Source organism: Carcharhinus amblyrhynchos, chromosome 5 (genome assembly GCF_965287045.1).
Source record: "Carcharhinus amblyrhynchos chromosome 5, sCarAmb.v2.hapA, whole genome shotgun sequence".
NCBI lineage: Eukaryota > Metazoa > Chordata > Chondrichthyes > Carcharhiniformes > Carcharhinidae > Carcharhinus > Carcharhinus amblyrhynchos.
In genome coordinates, this window is record NC_137328.1 from 6,988,778 (window position 1) to 7,010,714 (window position 21,937).

A 21,937-nucleotide genomic window follows, 5' to 3' on the forward strand; every position below is an offset into this window, starting at 1 on the left:
AAAGCATCAGTTCGAAAAGTTAATCTACTTTTCACTCTGGCATGTGATGGTTTAGAATGAGTTATATTGAAGGACTTCAAGTCTTCAGATGTCTGTTACTCATTAACATTCACACCAGCAACATGCAGGTTTTGTACAGAACCTTAGTTGAGCCGCATTTAGAATATTGTGTACAATTCTGCTCACCACACTACCAAAAGAATGTGGATGTTTTGGAGAGGGTACAGAAGAGGTTTACCAGGTTGTTGTCTGACCTGGAAGATATTGGCTATGAGGAGAGATTAGATAAACTCAGTTTGTACTCACTGGAACGACGGAAGTTCAAAGGCAACCTGATAGAGGTCTACAAGTTTGAGTGGCATGGACAGAGTGGATAGTCAGATGCTCTTTCCTAGGGTAGAAAAGTCCAGTACTAGGGGGCGTAAGATTAGGGTGCATGGGGATAAGTTTAGAGGAGATGTGCGAGGCAAGTTTTTTTTTTACAGAGGGTGGTAAGTGTCATGGAACACGTTGTCTGGGGAGGTGGTGGTAGCAGATATGGTTGTGGCTCTTAAGGGGCAACTTGATGAATACATGAATAGGATGGGAGTGGAAGGGTATGGACTCTAAGTGCATACGATTTTACTTTAGGCAGGCGTCATGATCGGCACAGGCTTGGAGGGCTGAAGGCCTATTCCTGTGCAGTACTTTGTTCTTGATTAAATCAGTCCAGTTTGTACCTCTGCCTGCACCTGCAAGTCATAAATGTACTGTAAAGTTCTGAAGTTTAGCAGTGCAGGATTTAGAAAGCCATTTATTTGTCATTAAAATTTTTGAAGTCATAAATGTCAATTTTTTGAAATCAAATTTGTTAATATTATCCACAAGTGATTGAAACACTTGAATACGTCACATTCTGATTAGGACAAAAAAGTGGTCTTAGATTATAAATGTATTTTATTTGCCAGAATAGTTACCAGTCAGTGTACTCAACATTATACAAAAACGGCAGCTCAACCATGTCATCCAGTGAAGAAAACTGGTCGTGTGGAGATTATCACTCGGGAAGCTATTGCATTCTGTATTTGAATCCTTTAAGTTAACTAATTATTTGATATCTGTGCGGACTGATTTATACTGATTTTTTTGCTTAACATTATAGAACTTAGCCAGGATGTGGCATCTAAAGGACTTGGGTTGGTATATGAACTAGGCAGTGAGCAAGACCAACAGGAGCTGGTTTCAATCCTTGTGGAAACGTTAATGACAGGGAAACGGTAAGAGTCCATTTATCAGATGACAGTAATTTTAAGAAGCTATTTAATCTGGTAAGTATAATTAATACCAAAGAGTTAAACAAAAAATGTCCTTTCCCCTAGCTGTCAGAATCTGTGTTTATTTAAATGGTTAAACCAAAAAATTAACTGTATCAATTAGATTTATCAAATCTTTTGTCTTCCTGAATGCTTTTTTTTCACCAGTATGCTCACCCAAAGCAGAGAGTGTGTCCACAGATTTGCTCCTTTGATTGTTAGAACACAAGAAATAGAAGCAGGAGTGGGCCACCAGGCCCTGTAAGCCTGCCCCGCCACTCAATACGATATGATTGATCTATGCCAGCCTCAATTCCTTTCCTGTGCTCTTTCCCTCTATTCCTCGATCTATCAAATATTTATCCACCTTTACTTTAAATACTTATAATGATCCAACCTCTACCACCTTTTGGGACAGAGAACTCCAAGAGATTCACTATCTCATGCGAGAAGAAATTTCTACACAGCTCAGTTTTAAATGACCAGTCCTTTATCCTTAGCTATGACTTGTAGCTGTAGAGGAGAACAAATTAACAGTAATTAGAGGAAGTGAGCTCTGAATGCCAGAGTCTTACAATCATATTCATTGATCCCAGACCAACAACGGTTCATGAATTGGGTATTTTCTTTCAAAATATATTTTACTTTAATAATTGTCCCTTTTACAACAATTGAAATCTGAAGTTAGTTTTCATTTTCAGATACATAGTTTGGAATATGTAACCTATTTAGAATATATTGTGGCCACTGGTTAGTGTTGTTGACTTGGGTTGATTTACTGAAAAGCTTTAATTCCCTTGCAGGGTTAAACAGGATCTGTCAGAAGACACTGAACTGTTTCAAGGAAACGCAATCGGCAAAACCCCTGATGGGTGAGAATCCTGACTTCCGATTGTTCTGGAAGGCACATTGAATGGAATGAATATTCATGAAATTTTGTGTTATTGCTGGTGTTGCATTAGGAGAGCAAAGTATTGAAGCCAGTTTGAATGTGTACTTCAGATTTGGATCAGGTTTTGACGGTCGTTGGTAAAATACATCACAGAATTTGCAGCAAAGAATTTGGCCCGACTAGTCAATGCCAGCGTTTCTGCTGTAGATTACCCTTTTCCCATCCCTTTTCAAGAGTTATTTACAGCATAGGAGGGAGGCCTTTTGGCCACTGAATCTTTTACGGCCCTTATCCTGTCAAAATTTCCTTCCATTCCTTTCTCCGTCATGTAATTATCTAGCTTCCCCTGCATAGCATTTAATGTGTTTGCTTAACTACTCATGGTAGCAAATTCATAAGAACATAAGGAATAGGCCACTCAGCCCTTCGAGCCTTCTATGCAATTCAATAAGATCATCTGACTATAGCTTTAATCCACTTTCCTACGTTCTCTCCCACTCCCACCCCCACCCTGTCCAATAATCTTTGTCTTTCATGCCTACCAATTATCTGTCTAAATCAATTTTGAATGGGAGGCACAGTGGTTAGCACTGCTGCCTCACAGAGCCAGGGACTCCTCTTTGATTCCTGGTTTGGGTCGCAATCTATGTGGAGTTTGCATGTTCTCCCTGTGTCTGTGTGGGTTTCTTCCAGGTGCTCCAGTTTCCCCCCACACTCCAGAGCTGTGCTGGTTAGGTGCATTGGCCATGCTAAATTCTCCCTCAGTGTACCTGAACAGGCTCTGGAGTGTGGTGACCAGGATTTTCACAGTAACTTCATTGCAGTGTGAATGTAAGCATATTTGTGACACTGATAAATAAACTTTACTTTCTTTGAATGTATTTGATGATCCACACTCAAACTGCTGTCTGAGAATTTCAAAGTCTAACCAGACTACCTCAGTCTCCTGTTTAAGAGAAAAAAAATCCTCATCTTCATCTTAAATGGGTAACCCCTTATTTTTGAATGGTGGTTTCTGGTTCCAGACAAGACCACAAGGGGAGCCATCCAACCTGTTCACTCCCCTCAGAATCTTTTATCATGTCCCATTCTTGTAAGATCTTAAGAGTTTAGGATTAACTTACTCAACCTTTCCTTCTAAGACAACCACCCTCTGGGTAAAGAGCATTGTCCTGAATTTCCTATTAGACTTATTGGTGACCGTCTTGTATTGATGGCTCCCAAGATTTTAGTCTCTCCTGCAGATAGGAACAACGTTGAATCATAGAATCCTTCAGTGTAGAAGGAGACCATTTGGCCCATCAAGCCTGCACCGACTAAAATCTCACCCAGGCCCTATCCCTGTAACCCCACTCATTCAGCCTGCTCGTCCCCATGACACTTAGGGGCAGTTCTGCACAGCCAGTCAATCTAACCTGTGCGTCTTTCGGACTGTGGGAGGAAACAGGAGCAAACACACGCAGACACAGGGATAATGTGCAGAATCCTTAAAGACAAGTGATCCAAGCTGGGAATTGAACCCAGGTTCCTGGCACTGCGAGGTAGCAGTACTAACCACTGTGCCAAAATAATTTTAATTATTTCCAAAGTCATTAAATAACTGCCCTGCAATCAGTGCAACACCTAGTAATTATAGAATTTGTTTTCCAAAATCATCTGCTGAAACTCCTGGCTAGGATTCTAATAAATTGGTCGGACTTTAACCTGGTGTTGTGAGACTTCTTACTGTGTTTACCCCACTCCAACGCCGGCATCTCCACGTTAGGATTCTGAAATGCCAGATCAAATTACCCCGGTTTCAAAACTTCTAGATTCACTCTCTGCAGTTTGGAAAGATAAGCAGGTTTTGCTCCCCTGATTATGGTACAGTTCAAGGTCCAACTTTAGCTGGACTGTTTCTAGAGGAATTATCCCACAAAATTAAAACTTTATGCAATGACTGAAGAAGGCAAGTGAACCAGGACAATAGGAGGGTAATGTGTAAAGATACAAGATGCCTCCTGGAGTTCATATGTTTACTCCTTGAAAGATTTGAAGAATGGACTAAAATACAAACCAAACCATGAAGAGTGTCCAAAGTGAAACTGCCAAAGGCTGAAAAGTGCAAAGATTAGCATTGTGAGTGAAACTGTTGGAGCTCTGTTGAGAAGTGTGCTGCACAGAGGTTGTGACTCAAAAATAAGGATTACTGGTACAGGAGTTTTCTGGGTCTGATAAGGCTTAAGAAATTAAGGAAGTTACAAATGCTCAATAATGTGCAAATCTTGTCGAGAAAGAAATAAAGCAACTTTTGAAAGCATCGCAAATATGAAAAGAAATTGATGGGAAGCCATGCTGTGGAGATGCTGGTGTTGGACTGGGGTAAACACAGTAAGAAGTCTCACAACATCAGGTTAAAGTCTTAACAGGTTCATTTGGTAGTAAACACCACTAGCTTTTGGAGCACTGCTCCTTCATTAGGAGAGTGGGGACCTGTTTGTGATCAGAACTCCCCACTCACCTGACGAAGGAGCAGTGCCCCGAAAGCTGGTGGCGTTTACTATCAAATAAACCTGTTGGACTTTAACCTGGTGTTGTGAGACTACTTAGTGGTTAGCACCAGGGACACGGGTTCAATTCACGGCTTCGGCCACTGTCTGTATGGAATCTGCACATTCTCCCTGTGTCTGCATGGGTTTCCTCCAGCTGCTCTAGTTTCCTCCCACAGTCCAAAGATGTATGGGTTGGGTGGATTGGCCATGATAAATTGCCCATTAGTGTCGGGGGGCTAGCTAGGGTTATAGGGATAGGGCCTGGGTGGGCTTGTGGTCAGTACAGACTTGGTGCAGAATGGCCGCCTCCTGCACTGAAGGGTTCTATGATTAACCAGCTAACTTCACTACAGCTGCGCAATTTCTGGCAGCAACTAGAATCTCCTATCAGCAATTCCATATCATGGTGAATAATTATTTTGTATTAAACTCTTCTGCTAAAACTAGTGAATGCAATTCACACTACCCTGTTAACTTTTGTTTTCAACCTTCACCAGACAGGGACTGTCAACTTACAAAGAACTTTGCAGTCTTGCCAGTGACCTTAATCAACCTGACCTTGTTTACAAGTTCATGAACCTGGCCAACCACCATGCCATGTGGAATTCTCGAAAGGTAAATTTTATTTCAAGGAACTGTTCGCATTGTACGCAAGTGGGAATTATTGGAATTCCTGGCAAAAGGAGAAAGCTCCTATAGATCTTATTGTATTAGCTATAAGAGTGTGCGATGGTAATCCTGTTATGGAATGACTGCTGCTTGTCCCTGCAGGGTGCTGCTTTTGGCTTTAACATCATAGCGACGAAGGCTGAAGAGCAGCTGGCTCCTTATTTAGCTCAACTTATCCCGCGACTTTATCGATATCGGTTTGATCCGAATTCAGGGATCCGGCAGGCAATGACCAGTATTTGGAATGCTCTTGTCACGGATAAAAATGCTGTAAGTGTGGCCTTACACTCGGATCCAAGGTGTGATTAGTTTTGATTTGAGCTTGAGCAATTTAAGTAACGATTTGGAGTCATGTCGTCTCCACTTTCATTGGCTTTTCTGACTGTTTGCTGTTACTGGGTCTGCTTACTTTAGTCAGAGTTAGGGGCAGCATGGTGGCACAGTGGTTAGCACTGCTGCCTCACAGCGCCAGAGTCCCGGGTTCAATCCTACCCTTAGGTCACTGTCTGTGTGGAGTCTGCATGTTCTCCCCCGTGTCTTCATGGGTTTTCTTCGATTTCCTTCCACACCAAAGATGTGCGGGTTAGGTGGATTGGCCATGGTAAATTAGCCCTTAGTGTTAGGGTGCCTTGCAGGACAAGTGCATGACGTTAAGAGGATAGGGCCTGGGTGGGATTGTCAATACAGGCCCAATGGGTCGAATGGCCTCCTTCTGCACTTAAACAGGAAAAAATTAATTTTATTTCAAGCTGTTATTTCCAGTGGTGCAGGTACTAGCACCAATAAATGATGCTTTTGTGAGGGGAAAAACCGTAAGGATGATATCCCTTTATGGATCAGCCCTCCCATCATTGACTTGCTGATGATTCACCCTGCATTATTTTTTACCCAGTATAAGCACACCATCTGTGCAGAATTATTCCTGCTTTACCTTTTCTATGGAGATGTTCATTAAGCACTTAATAGTATGTCATTGCTTTACTCCTCCACATCCCATCCTGTTGGGAACAGTTCTTAGCCTACAATGTACTTTTGCCTTCTCGGTGTAGGTGGTGAAATTAAGGAATTTAAAATTTAGCGATGGGGGAGCTGATTATCATCTCCAATGGACACATCAACTATATGAATCACATGGACATTTTTTCTGAAATGCATGATTTTCGCATTGTTCCATGCACCAGCTTCTCCTTTTTACAGAGGATGTACTCTAATCTGTTTCATAGTTTATCCATTTCATTTATTTTCGAAAGGATTACTTAATTGTATGTTTCTTTTAACAGACAGATACGTACTTAAAGGAGATTCTTCAAGATTTAATAAACAATTTAACCAGCAATCTTTGGCGGGTGCGTGAATCCAGGTACGTACTGCTGTTTCGCAAGTGTGGTTTGGCCTTTTGCGACTGAATCACAGTAAGACGAGCCTTCATTTGTGTTACAGATGTCCTCAGCCTTCTGAGGTTAGGGAGATGGTAATTGGACTGGATTCCTGTCCTTGCTTGCACCTGTCCTCAAAAGCTAGGCTGTCATGTTTAGGTGACCACTAAACTCTATTCTGTCAAGGAATCACTGATGTCATAGAATGGTCATAGACAGTTTTTTTCTTTTTTATTCATTCATGGGATGTAGGCATCACTGGCTAGGCCAGCATTTATTGCCCATCCCCAATTACCTTTGAGAAGGCACCTTCTTGAACCACTGCAGCTCATTTGTTGTCGGAACCTCCACTGTGCTATTAGGAAGGGAGTTCTAGGATTTTGACCCAGCAACAGTGAAGGAACAGTGATATATTTCCAAGTCAGGATAGTATTTGACTTGAAGGGAAACTTGCTGGTGGTAGTGTTCCCATGTATCTGCACTTGCCCTTCCAGATGGTAGAGCTCATGGGTTTGGAAGATGCTGTTAAAAAAGCCTTGTTGATTTGTTGCAGTGCAACTTGTAGATGGTGCATTTTGCTGCTACTATGTATTAGTGGTGGAGAGATTGAATGTTTGTGGATGGGGTTCAATTGGATGGAGTACGAATCAAATAGTGTCAAGCTTCTTGAGTGTTGTTAGAGCTGCACTCATCCATCACACTCCTGACTATGTAGTTGATGAACAAGCTCTGGGGAGTCAAGAATTGACTTACTCGCATGCAATTTCCTACCTCTGACCTGCTCTTGTAGCCACAGTATTTATATGGCTAGTCCAGTTCAGTTTCTTGTCAGTGCTAACTCGCGAACATCCCAACTTCTGACCTTTTGATGGAGGGGAGGTCATTAATGAACAGCTGAAGATGATTGGACCAAGGATCCTCCCCTGAGGAACTCTTGCAGTGATGTCCCAGGATTGAAATTATTTGGCAGCGCAGTGGGGGTTAGCACTGCTGCCACATTGCACCAGGGACCCAGGTTCGATTCCCAGCTTGAGTCGCTGTCTAAGCAGAGTCTGCATATTCTTCCTGTGTCGGCTTGGAGATTCCTCTGGGTGCCTCAGTTTCCTCCCGTAGTCTGAAAGATGTGTTGGCTAGGCGCGTTGACCCAAACAGGCGCTGGCGTGTGGCAACTAGAGGAATTTCACAGTAACTTCATTGCAAAGTTAATGTAAGCCTTATTTGTGACGAGTAAATAAACTTTAAACTTTAGATTCACTTCCAACAATCACAACCATTTTCCTTTATGTTGATATGACTCCAATCAGCAGAGGGTTTCCCTCTGATTCCCACTGACTCCAGTTTTGCCATGGCTCCTTGATGCCATGCGCAGTTAAATGTTGCTTTGATGTCAGGAGCAGTTATCACCTGACAGGATAAAGGAGATTGGTTGAGAGTGAAAAATACTTATGTAATAACCAGTATTTAGTGAATTGCTGTGTCATGTGAGATTAGAGTCTAAATGCAAAAGGCCTCCCAAAAGCAAGAGAGCAAATGGAATAAATTAATTAACGTCCAATTGTAATTTCCTGGAATATAGCTGTCATCTTTTTAAAAAGGGGTATTGAATACTTTAAGCAGTAATAAACAGTAATAAAGTACTGGTTCTCAGTGATCTGAATCATTTGTATTTCTGTACATGAGGCAGTCAGTTTTCACATTGTTAGACTGTGGATATTGACAGTAGTCGAAAGGTTTTTATAGTGAGGTGAGGAATAAGTATACCTGTGCATGATTGGTGATTTGAAAAAACTTATGTTCTTGAAGATGACATTTGTTGAGGAGGATAGGAGGCACCCTAAATGAGGAAGATACATTTCTGGTGGATCAGAGTGCCAATATTTATAGAAAACTAATAACTTAATTAGTGTTAGGTTAAATCATTTTTTTAGGATGGCATTGTACTAGTCATACAGGTTGGCAGTGAACTATCAGCAGATTATATTCCTAGTAAATGCTTTGGATAGAAAAACCAAGGCCAGAATTCTCCAGCCATTCACTCCGGAGGGATTCTCCAGTCCTGCTGGCAGCCCCCACCCCACAGGCTTCCCACCAGCGTGGGATGACACCAATGGGAATCTCCAATAATGAAGCAAATGTAGGAGATGTGATCACTTCTTTTATTTATAAAGCTAGCGTAATCAAAAGAAAATGCAGATTTGCCCTTGCACAAGCTTGACATATCCTAAAACTCTTGACAACCAGTGAAATACTTTTTAAAGTGGATCACTGGGCGGAGTTTGCACATTCTCCCTGTAACTGCATGGGTTTCCTCCGGGTGCTCCTGTTTCCTCCCACAGTCCGAAAGACGTCCTGGTTAGGTGCATTGGTCATGCTAAATTGCCCAGTAGGGTTATGGGGATAGGACCTGGGTGGGATTGTGATCGGTGCAGACTCTATGGGCCGAATGGCCTCTTTCTGCACTGTAGGATTCTATGATTAACCAGCTACACCCTATGATAAAGTATAGTCACTGTTGAAATGTAGGAAAGGCCATAATTTGCACTCAACAGGGTCCAGTCAACAGCAAAGTGATGATGACCAGATAATCTGATTTCCTGATATTTGTGAAGGGATAAATATTGGCCACAGCTGGAATCCCCCACCCTTCAAATAAGAGTATGGGGTCTTTTATGTCCATCTGAGACAGTGGATGGAGCCTTGGTTTAACATCTCACCCAAAACATCATACTTTTGACAGTCCAGCATTGGGCATGTCAGCCGAAATGTTGTGCTTGGGTCTCTGAAGCAGGGAGTAATACACAATCTTCTGACTTTGGGTGGAACTGTTACCATTGAGCCATGCAGAAAGGCTGACAAAAGGCTTGACCTTGCCCTGTGATGTTTATTTCAGTATAACTCTTCCATTCTCTGATGCACCTTGAATACCAAGTATAAATGGCGTTCCATCATTGTATCGACCATATTTTGTTTGCAATGTGATGTTTATATGAGCAAAATGAATCTAAAAATAATTTTTAGTTTTCCCATCCTGTTTGAGAATAGCAACATGCGATTTTTTGATCAAATTTGTTAGAATTGTTCCTGTTGCATCCCGATAATTCAAGGCATTTCAGTAAACTTGCCCTTTTAACATTCTGGAAATACATGCTATACACCTGTCATAATTCCCTGCTATTGAGAATTAAATCCACTTGTATACAAGTGCCTGCTATTGTTCTAAAAAAACAATGAATGTGGGTTTTTCCAACTGTTTTCACTCACATACCTATTGTCTTATAGTTGTTTAGCAATTAGTGATCTACTGCAGAGCAGACAAGTGAATGACATCATTGATCGGCTTACAGAAATATGGGAGACTCTCTTCAGAGTGCGTGACGATATAAAGGTACAGCCATTTAATTACAGGTATTCTTTCCAAGAGGGGTTTTTAACCCAGATTATACTGTCGTGTAGCTAAGTTTGACATTTTGAGGGTCCCATCCAGTGTTCCCTCTAAGCTGTTTGGGACAGCAATTGGAAATGTGCCACATGGGGAAAATACCATGCATGAGCAGTATCCCCTTTTAAACGCACGTAAAAATCTGGGCAGCCTCCATGGCCCTCCCTTTACTCCAGCAGGGGTTGAGCCGCCAGTTCCCTGTTAGTGGGGAGTTGTTGTTAAACCCCTCCTAGCAGAGGGGGCAGAGACTAGCAGGCCCGGAGACTTCAGTCCCAGGCCCGCTAATCAGATTTAAGTTCAAATTTAAATAATTTAATCAGTTCCGTGCTGATTTCTGGCATGGAGCTGTCCATGCTGGTTCTGGCGCCCAGCGGGAAGCCCACTACGCAGCCACTGTTATGTCTCTCGGGCAGCACAGCAGGCTGGAAGAATCACCTCCTGACCTCCCATCTAGTCCCATTTACCAGCACTTGGCCTATAGCTCTGAGTGGTATGACATGCCAAGTGTCCATCCGCATACTACTTAAAGATGTAAGGCATCCCTCCGCCCTCCTAGGCAGCATATTCCAGACCATTAATGAATGGCATGACACTAGGAAGTTCTGTGCAACAAAAAGACCTTCACATATTTATCCATAGATCTCTGAAGATTGAAGAGCATGTCAATAGGGTGGTAAAAAGGGCATATGGGACACTTGCCTTTATCAATTGAGGCATAAATTGCAAAAGCAGGGAAGTCACGCTGGAGTTGTATAGAACTTTGTCTCTTGAACTAAGCAATGTTGTTTGTTTAACAGGAATCTGTTCGTAAGGCTGCAGATTCTGCACTTAAAACCTTGAGTAAGGTAAGGACATTGCTTGTGTATTGAATAGATAGGAATAGAGTTTCATTTATTTCATGTTACAAGCAGCATGCTATTAAATGATTTGATTTGATGTGATTTATTATTGTCACATGTATAGTGAAAAGTATTGTTTCTTGTCCGCTATGCAGACAAAGCATACCATATAGGGAAGGAAAGGAGAGACTGCAGAATGTAGTGTTACAGTCATAGCTAGGGTGTAGAGAAAGATCAATTTAATGCAAGGTAGGTCCACTCAAACGTCTGATGGCAGCAGGGACACTTAAGACGATGAGATGAGCATTTAAGTTTTTACTAATCTCATTAATGTTAACCAGCTAAAACTTTAGATCATTACAGCAGTCTGTTTGCTCAAGTATTGGGGTTTTCAGCCATTCAGACTCAACTAAGGGAGAAGATATGTCAATGTTAACATGCTGGCTTTGTCAAAGCAATTAAGTTTGTTTTCTTTTGTAGGTGTGTATACGTACGTGTGAACCTGCCAATGGTGCTGCTGGTCAGCAAGTTATTGCTGTGCTCTTACCTTGCTTATTGGACAAGGGCATTATGAGCCCTGTAGCAGAAGTTCAGTCTCTAAGGTACATATTTATGAACCGTGAAACCACCGTAGAGAAGGAAAAAGAGATCCAAAATCTTCAATCGTTTATCTAAATCTTGAATAAACCTAACGTATTAATTATGTCTTGAATTAAATATTTAAAATTCTGAAACAACTGAAGGAGGATATCATCATTTCTGTAACTTGCTTTAACAAATGTGTCCTATAAAGGCATTACTTATTCTTTTTTAACACATCCTTCTGATATTGTTGAACTCAAGCTTCTGTGAGGACAGCACTTTTTAAAAATGAAATCAGAACAGAAAATGTGAGAGATACTCAGCAGTTCAGGCAGCATCACAGTTAACATTTCAGATCTGCGATCTTTCCTCAGGACTGGGTAAAGATAGAATCCTTACAGGCCATTCAGCCCCTCGAGCCTGCACCAACAACAATCCCAACCAGGCCCTCTCCCCATGTATGTGCTCTGCTAATCCCCCTGACACTAAGGGGCAATTTAGCATGGCCAATCCACTTAACCCACACATCTTTGGACCGTGAGAGTACCCAAAGGACGCCCACACCAACATGGGGAGAACATGCAGACTCGGAACGGTCACCCAAGGCCGGAATTGAACCCGAGTCCCTGGTGCTGAGAGGCAGCAGTACTAACCACTGATTAATAGATTTTATTAACTGAAAGGGGAGGAGGAGACATAGAACAAGAGGGAAGGTCTGTGATAGGGTGAAAGGCAGAAGAGATTGTGGCAAAATGGTTGTTAATGAAAGGCTACAGGGAGGTAATCATAGAATTCCCACAGTGCTGAAGGAGGCCATTTGGCCCACTGAACCTGCACATACAATAATCCCACCCAGGTCCTATCCCTGTAACCCCATATCTTTACCCTTCTAATCCCTCTGACTGTAAGGGTCAATTTAGCATGGCCTGCACATCTGCCCCCAGCTGGGAATCGAACCCGGTCCCTGGCGCTGTGTGGCAGCAGTGCTAACCACTGTGCCATCGTGCTGCCCAATGGGGCAAAAGTCATGTCTGGAGAAGATGAATGACAGAGCCATGGAAGGAAGAGAAAAACACAGAGAGGAACCAAAACCAGCAGAAAGAAAAGGAATAAAATAGGGGTGGAGATTGCAATTTTAAATTGTTGAATTAAATGTTTAACAGCTTCTTCCTATCAAAATGATACTAAGTAAGCATTTTGTTAATATTTTCAAATAAATACATAGTTGGAACTGGAAGAGTATGCCATTATTAAAATTAGTAAGTGTTATTTGAGAAAATAAGTTGCTTCTGAAAGATCTGACAGAGCTCTAGAAGGGTTTGACTAATTCCGTGCAAAGACTTCTCACCTAATGGTCTTTCTCTCGTTCAGTAACAATCACCAATTCATGACTCCTCACTACCGACTACCCACTCAGATTCAATCATTTTTCCCTGTGAAACAAAAATCTTGATAATCAAAACAAAAACTTAATGAAATCCCTTTTGGTTTTCTCTGTCCCAGTAGAAATATCTCCCTTCAGTCCATTCTGCAAGTCAGTCTGTATTGTGCTGGTGTGTTTTGCAAATTGTTTGATTTTGCCAAACCAAATTGTGCATTTGCTCAGTTCTGTCAATTGCATGCTGCTTCTGCTATTTGTCATATATAAGTATCCTGTGTTGAAGCTATATCTCAAACTGATAGCTCATTTTTAGGTTTGCATGCTGCTGCTCCTGGCATGCCCTCCTGCACTGTTGATTGAACCAGATTGCTGTATGGTTTGATTTTCGTATTACTTAGCGTTGGTATGTAGCTAGCATTACCTTTTTTGCAAACTTGGCCTGACAGTCTTACAGGCTGCAGCATCAAAGATCACTTGGGGCATCTTTCTTCATTTGTGAAAAACCTTAAGGGAAATTATGAAAAATGTGGTGTAACCACATCAAGTAATTGTGATTTTTCACAGATGAGTTTTATTAGGATGTGATTTTAACTTGTAATAAATTTCTTTACATAGCATCAACACCCTTGTGAAAATTAGCAAAAGTGCAGGAACACTGTTAAAGCCACATGCAGCAAGACTTATCCCCACCTTGTTGGAATCACTAAGCGTTCTCGAACCACAGGTCCTCAATTATTTGAGTCTACGTGCCACAGAACAAGAGAAGGTGAAGTATGATGTCTAATGTGCTTGTATTATCCAATCTGTTTTGTAATTAATTCATTGTGTTGATTTTTTTTCTGTAAATACTAGGCCACCATGGACAGTGCCAGGCTTAGTGCAGCTAAATCTTCCCCAATGATGGAGACCATCAATATGGTAAGTGCCAGCAAATAACTGGACTTTTAATCTGAAAACAAAAAGGAAATGTCTCATTGGGAAGTGAGGTAATGTCACCTTCCAGCACCAATCTATTACTAACGTGGTTTTAAAATGACCCCTTTCATAAGTCTGACCCCTTTCACAAGTCTAATCCCTTACTCTTGATGATAAATGTGTGTTCTTTGACAATATTAGAGTAGCACTGCTTATGGTTAATAGTTAAGCATTTATGATTGTAATTAGTAATTCGTACGTTTTCCTTCTTGTCTGAATCCATAGTGTCTCCAACATCTAGATGCCTCTGTTCTGGGAGATCTAATTCCAAAGTTGTGTGAGCTACTCAAGAGTGGAGTAGGCCTTGGAACCAAAGTGAGTCATAAAATATCACAAAAGACGTATAAGCAGCCTGATTGTACTTGTATGTTCATCTTAAACTTTCACTTTTGCACTATTGAAAGTTTCTCTCATAAATTAAAATGTACAGACAGCTCAGAAACAGATAATCTTCTATTTAATCATCGATTATGTCCAATTGCTCTTTGTGATGGGACCGTCAACATTGTAGCTGTGAAATGGCGAGGTATGTACTGAGTAATTTAATGTAATATAGCCCCTTTGGTCTACCACCCTGTGTGAAACCTAATCATAAACCAGGTTTTAACTTTGATTAGGATCGTAGAATCACAGAAGGAGGCCTTTCAGCCCACTGTGTCTGTGCTGGCTCTCTATAGGAACTACACCATTCCCATGCCCTTGTTTTTGCCCCATAACCCCACAGTGCTTTTCTCTTCAGTTAATTCTCCAAATCCCTTTTAAAAGCCACAATAGAGAGTGCCTCGTTCACACTGACAGAAGGAGCAACGCAGAACACTGTGGGAAAAAAAAATTACTCACATCATTATTGCTGCTTTTGCCATTCACCTTAAATCGGTGTCCTCTATTTCTCAACTTTCCGATCAGTAGGCAAGGTTTCTCCTTTTCTCCTCTTGATTTTGAACACCTCTCTCTATCAAATCTTCTCTTGTCCTTCTCTAAAGAGAACAGCCCCCACCTTCTCCAATCTACCCTTGTAACTGATGCCCTTTCTGGACAGTCTCCTGTGTCTTCACATCCATCGTAAAGCATGATGCCCAGAATTGGATGCAGTTCAATAATTTTTGGGGCTGGAATTCTCTAATAATGTATGCCCGGTCAGCTGAACCTTCATTCCCAGTCGCAGGACTGGAGAATCCCAGCTGCGGACACAATCGGAGAATTCCGGTCTTGGTCTTTTGTTGCATTTGCTGGTTTCAGTTGGCTTGAAGTTGGTAGGAGCACTGTGGTTGCCTCCAGTTTCCTCATAGTTCAGTAACCCTGAATTCCCTGCTGGGAAATATGTAATACCACCTGACACCCCACAACCCCACACATCCTCCCCACTTCCCCAATAATGTCACATTTTTCCAATGCTGTACTTTCTACACCAATAAATGAAGGATGACAAGTATGGTGTGGAACTCTCCCCCAGCAAGGTGGCGCAGTGGTTAGTAAAGAACACAGACAATTACAGCACAGGACCAGGCCTGCACTGGCCATGCTGCCGGACTGAACTAAAACCCCCTATCCTTCCAGGGACCATATCCCTCTATTCCCATTCATGTATTTGTCAAGATGCTGCTTAAAAGTCACCATCATATCTGCTTCCACGGCTTCCCCCGGCAGCAAGTTCCAAGCACCTACCACCCTCTGTGTAAAAAAAACTTGTCTCGTACATCTTCTTTAAATCTTGCCCCTCGTGTGTTAAACCTATCCTCCCTAGTAATTGAGTGTTCAATCCTGGGAAGAAGCTTCTGACTATCCACTCTGTCCATGCCCCTCATAATCTTGTAAACTTCTATCAAGTCGCCCCTCAACCTCCGTCGTTCTAGTGAGAGCAAACCAAGTTTCTCTAACCTCTCCTCATAGCTAATACCTTCCATGCCAGGCAACATCCTGCTAAATCTTTTCTGTATCCTTTCCAAAGCCTTTCTGATAGTGTGGCGACCAGAATTGAGCATTATATTCCAAGTGCAGCCTTCTAAGGTTCTATAAAGCTGCAACGTGACTTGCCAATTTTTAAACTCATTGCCCCAGCCGATGAAGGCAAGCATGTTCTATGCCTTCTTGACTGCCTTCTTGACTACCTTCTCCACCTGCATTGCCAGTGACCTATGTAGCTGTGCATCCAGATTCTTCTGCCTATCAATGCTCTTTAATGTTCTGCTAATTACTATACATTTCTTCTCTATTAAATTTCCAAAATGCATCACCTCACATTTGTCCGAATTAAACTCCATCTGCCATCTCTCCACCTAAATCTCCAACCAATCTATATCCTGCTGTATCCTCTGATGGTCCTCATCGCTATTCGAAAATCCCCCAACCTTTGTGTCATCTGCAAACTTATTAATCAAACCAGTTACATTTTCCTCCAAAACATTTATATATGTTACAAACAGCAAAGATTCCAGCACTGCTCCCTGAGGAACGCCACTTGTCACAGCCCTCCATTCAGAAACCTATTCTTCCATTACTACCCTCTATCTTCAATGATCGAGCCAGTTTTGTATCCACCTTGCCATGCAACTTCACCTTCTGCACCAGTTTGCCATGAAGGACCTTGCTGCCTCACAGCGCCAGGGACTCGGGTTCACTTCCGGCCTGAGGTCGCTGTCTGTGTGGAGTTTGCACTTTCTCCCCGTGTCTGTGTGGGTTTCCTCGGGGTGCTCTGGTTTCCTCCCACAGTCTGAAAGATGTGTGGGTTAGGTGCTTTGACCATGCTAAATGGACCCTAGTGTCAGGGGGCTCAGCAGAGTAAATATGAGAGATTACAGGAGTAGGGCCAGGCTGGGATTGTGGTCAGTACAGACTCGATGGGGTGAATGGCCTCTTTCTGTACCGTAGGGGTTTTATGATTCTAAGCTAATATTTTCAAATTGAGAATGAGGAAAATGGACGAACATGTGAGAAATATTAATAACCTGTTAAATTAATTTATCTATTTCCAAAAATAACTTTGAAAGTGTTGCTTTCAAAGTTATATCCCTATGATGCTTTTCAATATCATTGTTTTGTTAACTAAAACCATTGGTTTATTGCCTTCAATGAAGATGATCAAAATGCAAATGCAACTGGTTAATATGCTGCTTTAATTTACAGGGAGGCTGTGCCCACGTAGTAGTTTTTTTGACAACCAAATGTCAACAGGATTTAAATCCCTATGCAGGTTAGTATACAGACTTATTCTTGAAACTGTCTATTTCATTTTGGGGGACTGCTGTAAAAAGCTTACTATCGCACGCAGTTTCACTGTGATGCTTGTTTTCTATCTTAAATTTTAAAAAGCACAGATGGGAGGCAATTTGGCCCATTGCACCTGTGCCAACTCTTTTTAAAACGGTAATTCGATTAACCCCATTCCCCCCCCCCACCCCCCGTTCTTTCCACATTACCCCAACAAAGTTTTTCCCTTCAAGTTTTTAACAAACTCCCTTTTTAATGTTTCTATTGGACCCACTTTCACCAGGCCCAATGAATTCCAAATTGTATGAAGTGTCATCCCAAAGTCAAGTGACTGCATTTGCTGTTACCTTTAAGAAACATTAATAAAAGTTAAGTTGGAAACAACCCATTACAGCAGTGGGAAAGAAAATACGCCCAATATCTTGAGTGAAAACTGTTGGCTGAAAGGGATAAGCGCTGGCATTGGCTGATTCTGTTGTAACATTGTTCTCTCATTGCTGGCAGGTAAATTGATGAGTGCCCTCCTGTCTGGTTTAAATGATCGGAGCAGCGTCATACGGAAAGCATATGCAGTGGCATTGGGTCATTTGGTTCGGGTGAGTATCCTTATCTACATCTTAGCTGTTACATGACTTTTATTTATTTTATTATTGTCACAAGTAGGCTTGCATTAACACTGCAATGAAGTTACTGTGAAAATCCCCCAGTTGCCACACCCCCATGCCTGTTCGGATACACTGAGGAAGAATTTAGCGTGGTCAATCCACTTAACCAGCACGTCTTTCGGTATTATATATTATGAAACTGGGAGATGAAGGGAAAGGGAGACATTTGGATGGATCTCTGCATTGTGAAAGGCGAGGCACAATTCTTGGGTATCTTTGGAATCTGTTGTTGGCATTTGGCAGTTCCAAAAATTGTTGCATCTAAGAGACGCAGACTGAGATTCCTTTTACTTGCCTCAAAGCAAGAAGCCTCACAACACAAGGTTAAAGTCCAAGAGGTTTATTTGGAATCACGAGCTTTTGGAGCACTGCTCCTTCATCAAGTGAGTGGAGAAGTAGATTTCACAAATATGACTATGTAGACAGAGACACAATTGCAAGATAATGGTTGGAATGTGTGTGACTGCATGTAACCCCCACCATTTGGCCTGGGCTTGCAAAACCTTATTAACCTTCCTGCCTTGAGACAATTCATAAGAACATAAGAAATAGGAGCATAGTTTAACACTTTCCTTCACCTCCTTCGTTATCCACGGCTTATTACCTCTCCTCCTACTATCCTTTTTGACCATCGGAATAAATTTCCGATGAGCACCAAGAAAGATCTCCTTAAAGATCCTCCACTGCTCCTCAACAGACCCTCCCTCCAACGCGCTCTCCCAGTCCACATTCGCCAATTCTTCTCTCATCCTACCGTACTCCCCTCTATTCAAACAAAGGACGCGTGTCCGGGAACCCACTTTCTCCTCCTCCATCTGCACCAGAAACTCCACCATACAATGATCACTCTCCCCAAGGACCACAAGGTCCCTAATTCTACCCGCTTCATTACATAGCACCAGATCCAAGTTAGCTCGCTCCCTCGTCGGCTCCAACACACACTGTTCGAGGAAACTATCACACCTCTTTAACCTATGATTATCCCTCTTTCCACTCGCACTGTCTGTATCTGTAAAGATTTGATTACCTGTAAAGATTTGATTACCTGTAAAGACTCGCATTCCGACCATTATCTTGCAATTGTGCCTTTGTCTATATATGCCGTGTTTGTGAAACCTACTTCTCCACTCACCTGATGAAGGAGCAGCGCTCTGAAAGCTCATGATTCCAAATAAACCTATTGGACTTTAACCTGGTGTTATGAGAGTTCTTACTGTGCCCATCATAGTCCAACACCAGCATCTCCACACTTTTGCCTCAAAGTATAAGCCTAACTGCTTATTTCAAAGCCTCATCGTAGCAGTGCAGTTTTTGTTTCTCCCGTTTCGGAAACCGGCTACCCTGAATTCTGGATGAGAATCCCAATTGACACAAAATCAAGCACTCTCATTCAAATGGACTGAGCTGTATTTAAACCTGGGTCTCCGAGCCAAATTCATAGAGGCTTTTATTGCTGCGTCATGCATTTCTCCTAACGGTCATTCTTAACATAAGAAATAGGAGCATAATGAGCCATTTGGCTCCGTGAGCCTGCTTCACCATTCAATAAATACATAACTGATTTGATTGTGACCTTAACTCCACTTTCCTTCCTGAAACTCCCACCCTCCCCTTAATACTTAAACATGTTATATCATGCAGAATTAAAATCAGTTGAGAGAGAAAGGGATCTTGGCGTTGTTGCTCTTAACTCTCTAAATTTAAAAGCTGAGTCATTCAAAAAAGCTCAAAGACTTATATTTCTTGTCGGAATGGGGTTGGGATGATTTGAGAACAGTGTGTAAGTATAAAGGATTTGATTGTGTTCCTCACGACCGGTTCAGCTGCCTGGTGTGTCAGACTAATGGCGGCAAGCAGAGGTTTACTTGCTAAAGCAAACAGAGCATTAGACAATCAAACCATCCGATTTAAAATAACACAGCATCTTGCTTTTGTACATGACCAGTTCATCACATTTGGAAAACTGTATCCAATATCCAAGTTAGGTTGATTGGCCATGCTAAATTGGCCCTAGTGTCAGGAGGACTAGCAGGGTAAATATGTGGGGTTACGGAAATAGGGTCTGGGTGGGATCGTTGTTGGTGCATTGATGGATCGAATGGCTTCTTCCTGCACCGTAAGGATTCTGTGATTCCATTGGTCCCCTAATATGTTGGATGATGTGGAAGCAAAATCCAAAAACTGATCCCCATTGATGAAATCCAGTTTAAAAAGTGAGTCATTCAGAAAGATTTAAGAGTTCAGTAGAATCATAGAATCCCTACAGTGCAGAAGGAGGCCATTCAGCACACCATGTCTGCACCAACAGTAATCCCACACATGCCCTATCCCGTAATCTCACATATTTACCCTGCTAATCCTTCTAACCTACACATCCCCGGAAACTGAGGGGCAATTTAGCACAGCCAGTCAACCTAAGCTGCACATCTTTGGCGTGTGGGAGGAAACCGGAGCACTGGAGGAAACCCACGCAGACACAGGGAGAATGTGCAAACTCCTCATGGACAGTGACCCAAGCAGGAGCTGTGTGTGGCAGCAGTGCTAACCACTGTGCCACCATGCTACCCTTTTCCCTTTAGAAATATGTAGCATTGGGGATGATTTAATAACAGCGTGTTAAAATATTTGATTGTGCTCCTCATAACCAGGTCACTAAGTGGATATAGGAAGCTCAAAGGTCATAAACAACCAAAGGAAAACACTAGTTTAGACAGTGAGCACAGATGCCCTGTGTGGATGGATCACTTCCTGACTGGAAACCTGATCACATATAATGCAAATAAAATACCAGGTGAATGGACATTGGCCTGTGTGGTTCAGTGGACTCATTCAATTGCCCCTGAGGGATTATCCTAGATAGTTTTCTTTGTCCTGATTAGCTTTGGGAGTTTTTTTCTGCCTCGTCCAGGAGGTTGCAGGACTGATGATGATAGGTAAATGGGCGTGCGTGTGGAGGAGGTGATCTAATCGTGACACACTTGGCATTCGCTGGGGCGGGCTGAATGGACCAATTGGTCACCTCCCCCCTGTTAATTTTGTATGTTTGTATTTCTTGAACCTTGTAATAATCCAAAATTGAACAATTGTCTTACAGACAGCACGAACCAGTAGCAGTGAGAAGTTATTTCAAAAACTCAACACCTGGTATCTTGAAAAAGATGGTAATTTTTTTCTATTTATTCTCATGGGATATGGGCATCACTGGCAAGGCTAGCATTTATTACTCATTCCAAGGAGTGTTGAACTGAATGTTTTGTCAGATCATTTCAGAAGATAGTTAAGACAACGCGATGCTCGCAAAAAAGTTCAAAGTGTCGAATTTATGTGAAAACTGGAGTAAATCGTGCCTCTTTTTCAGCGGGAGTCTCAAAAACAGCCTCCCGCTCTGTGCACTGCTGAGGGTGTTACTGTGACTCGCTCCAGAAATCAGTTTGGGTGGGGGTGGACATTCACAACTCGCCAGAAGTAGATTGCAAAGGAATAGAATAAAGATATAGCAGTTTTTAATGATCTACTTCAGTTTTGCAAAGTGTTTTACAAGAGCACAATGGCACTGTGGTTAGCACTGCTATCCCTTAGCGCCAGGGACCCAGGTTCAATTCTCGGCTTGACTCACTGTCTATGTGGAGTTCGCATGTTTTCCCTGTGTCTGCATGGATTTCCTCTGGGAGTCCTGGTTACCTTCCGCAGTCTAAAGATGTGCAGGTTGGGTGGATTGGCCATGCTAAATTGCCCCTTAGCGTCAAGTGAACTAGCTAGGGTAAATGCATGAGGTTATGGGGATAGGGCCTGAATGGGATTGTGGTCAGTGCCAACACAATGGGCCGAACAGCCTCCTACACTGTAGGGTTCTATGATTCTATTCTTTGAAGGAAAGAGGTTAAAAGGAGCCTCACAGGTAGAATGAAAACACAGGATACGCGTGGGAGACAATATGAAGAACAAATCTAAATAAATATTCAATGAATATTAACATTTACACGACTGGATCATAAATCGCTAAACGCGAGATTGAAAACCTGAGGGAAAAGTATTGAACTATTAGATCATAACCAGAAATTAACGAGGGTACTGGAATACTTGCTTTCA

At 42.1% G+C, this 21,937-nt stretch overlaps 1 protein-coding gene across 1 annotated transcript in view; it reads left to right on the plus strand.

The window, feature by feature from the left end:
- ecpas (Ecm29 proteasome adaptor and scaffold) overlaps positions 1–21,937 on the plus strand; it is a 96,607-nt gene that overhangs the window by 58,890 nt on the left and 15,780 nt on the right. Inside the window, exons 27-40 of the mRNA XM_080188420.1 lie at positions 1,142–1,256; positions 2,096–2,164; positions 5,213–5,330; positions 5,487–5,654; positions 6,665–6,744; positions 10,040–10,145; positions 10,997–11,044; positions 11,519–11,640; positions 13,617–13,767; positions 13,854–13,919; positions 14,202–14,291; positions 17,100–17,166; positions 17,688–17,779; positions 20,943–21,009. Coding sequence (XP_080044546.1) covers positions 1,142–1,256; positions 2,096–2,164; positions 5,213–5,330; positions 5,487–5,654; positions 6,665–6,744; positions 10,040–10,145; positions 10,997–11,044; positions 11,519–11,640; positions 13,617–13,767; positions 13,854–13,919; positions 14,202–14,291; positions 17,100–17,166; positions 17,688–17,779; positions 20,943–21,009 — 1,359 coding nt within the window. The remainder of the gene's footprint in view (positions 1–1,141; positions 1,257–2,095; positions 2,165–5,212; positions 5,331–5,486; positions 5,655–6,664; positions 6,745–10,039; positions 10,146–10,996; positions 11,045–11,518; positions 11,641–13,616; positions 13,768–13,853; positions 13,920–14,201; positions 14,292–17,099; positions 17,167–17,687; positions 17,780–20,942; positions 21,010–21,937) is intronic.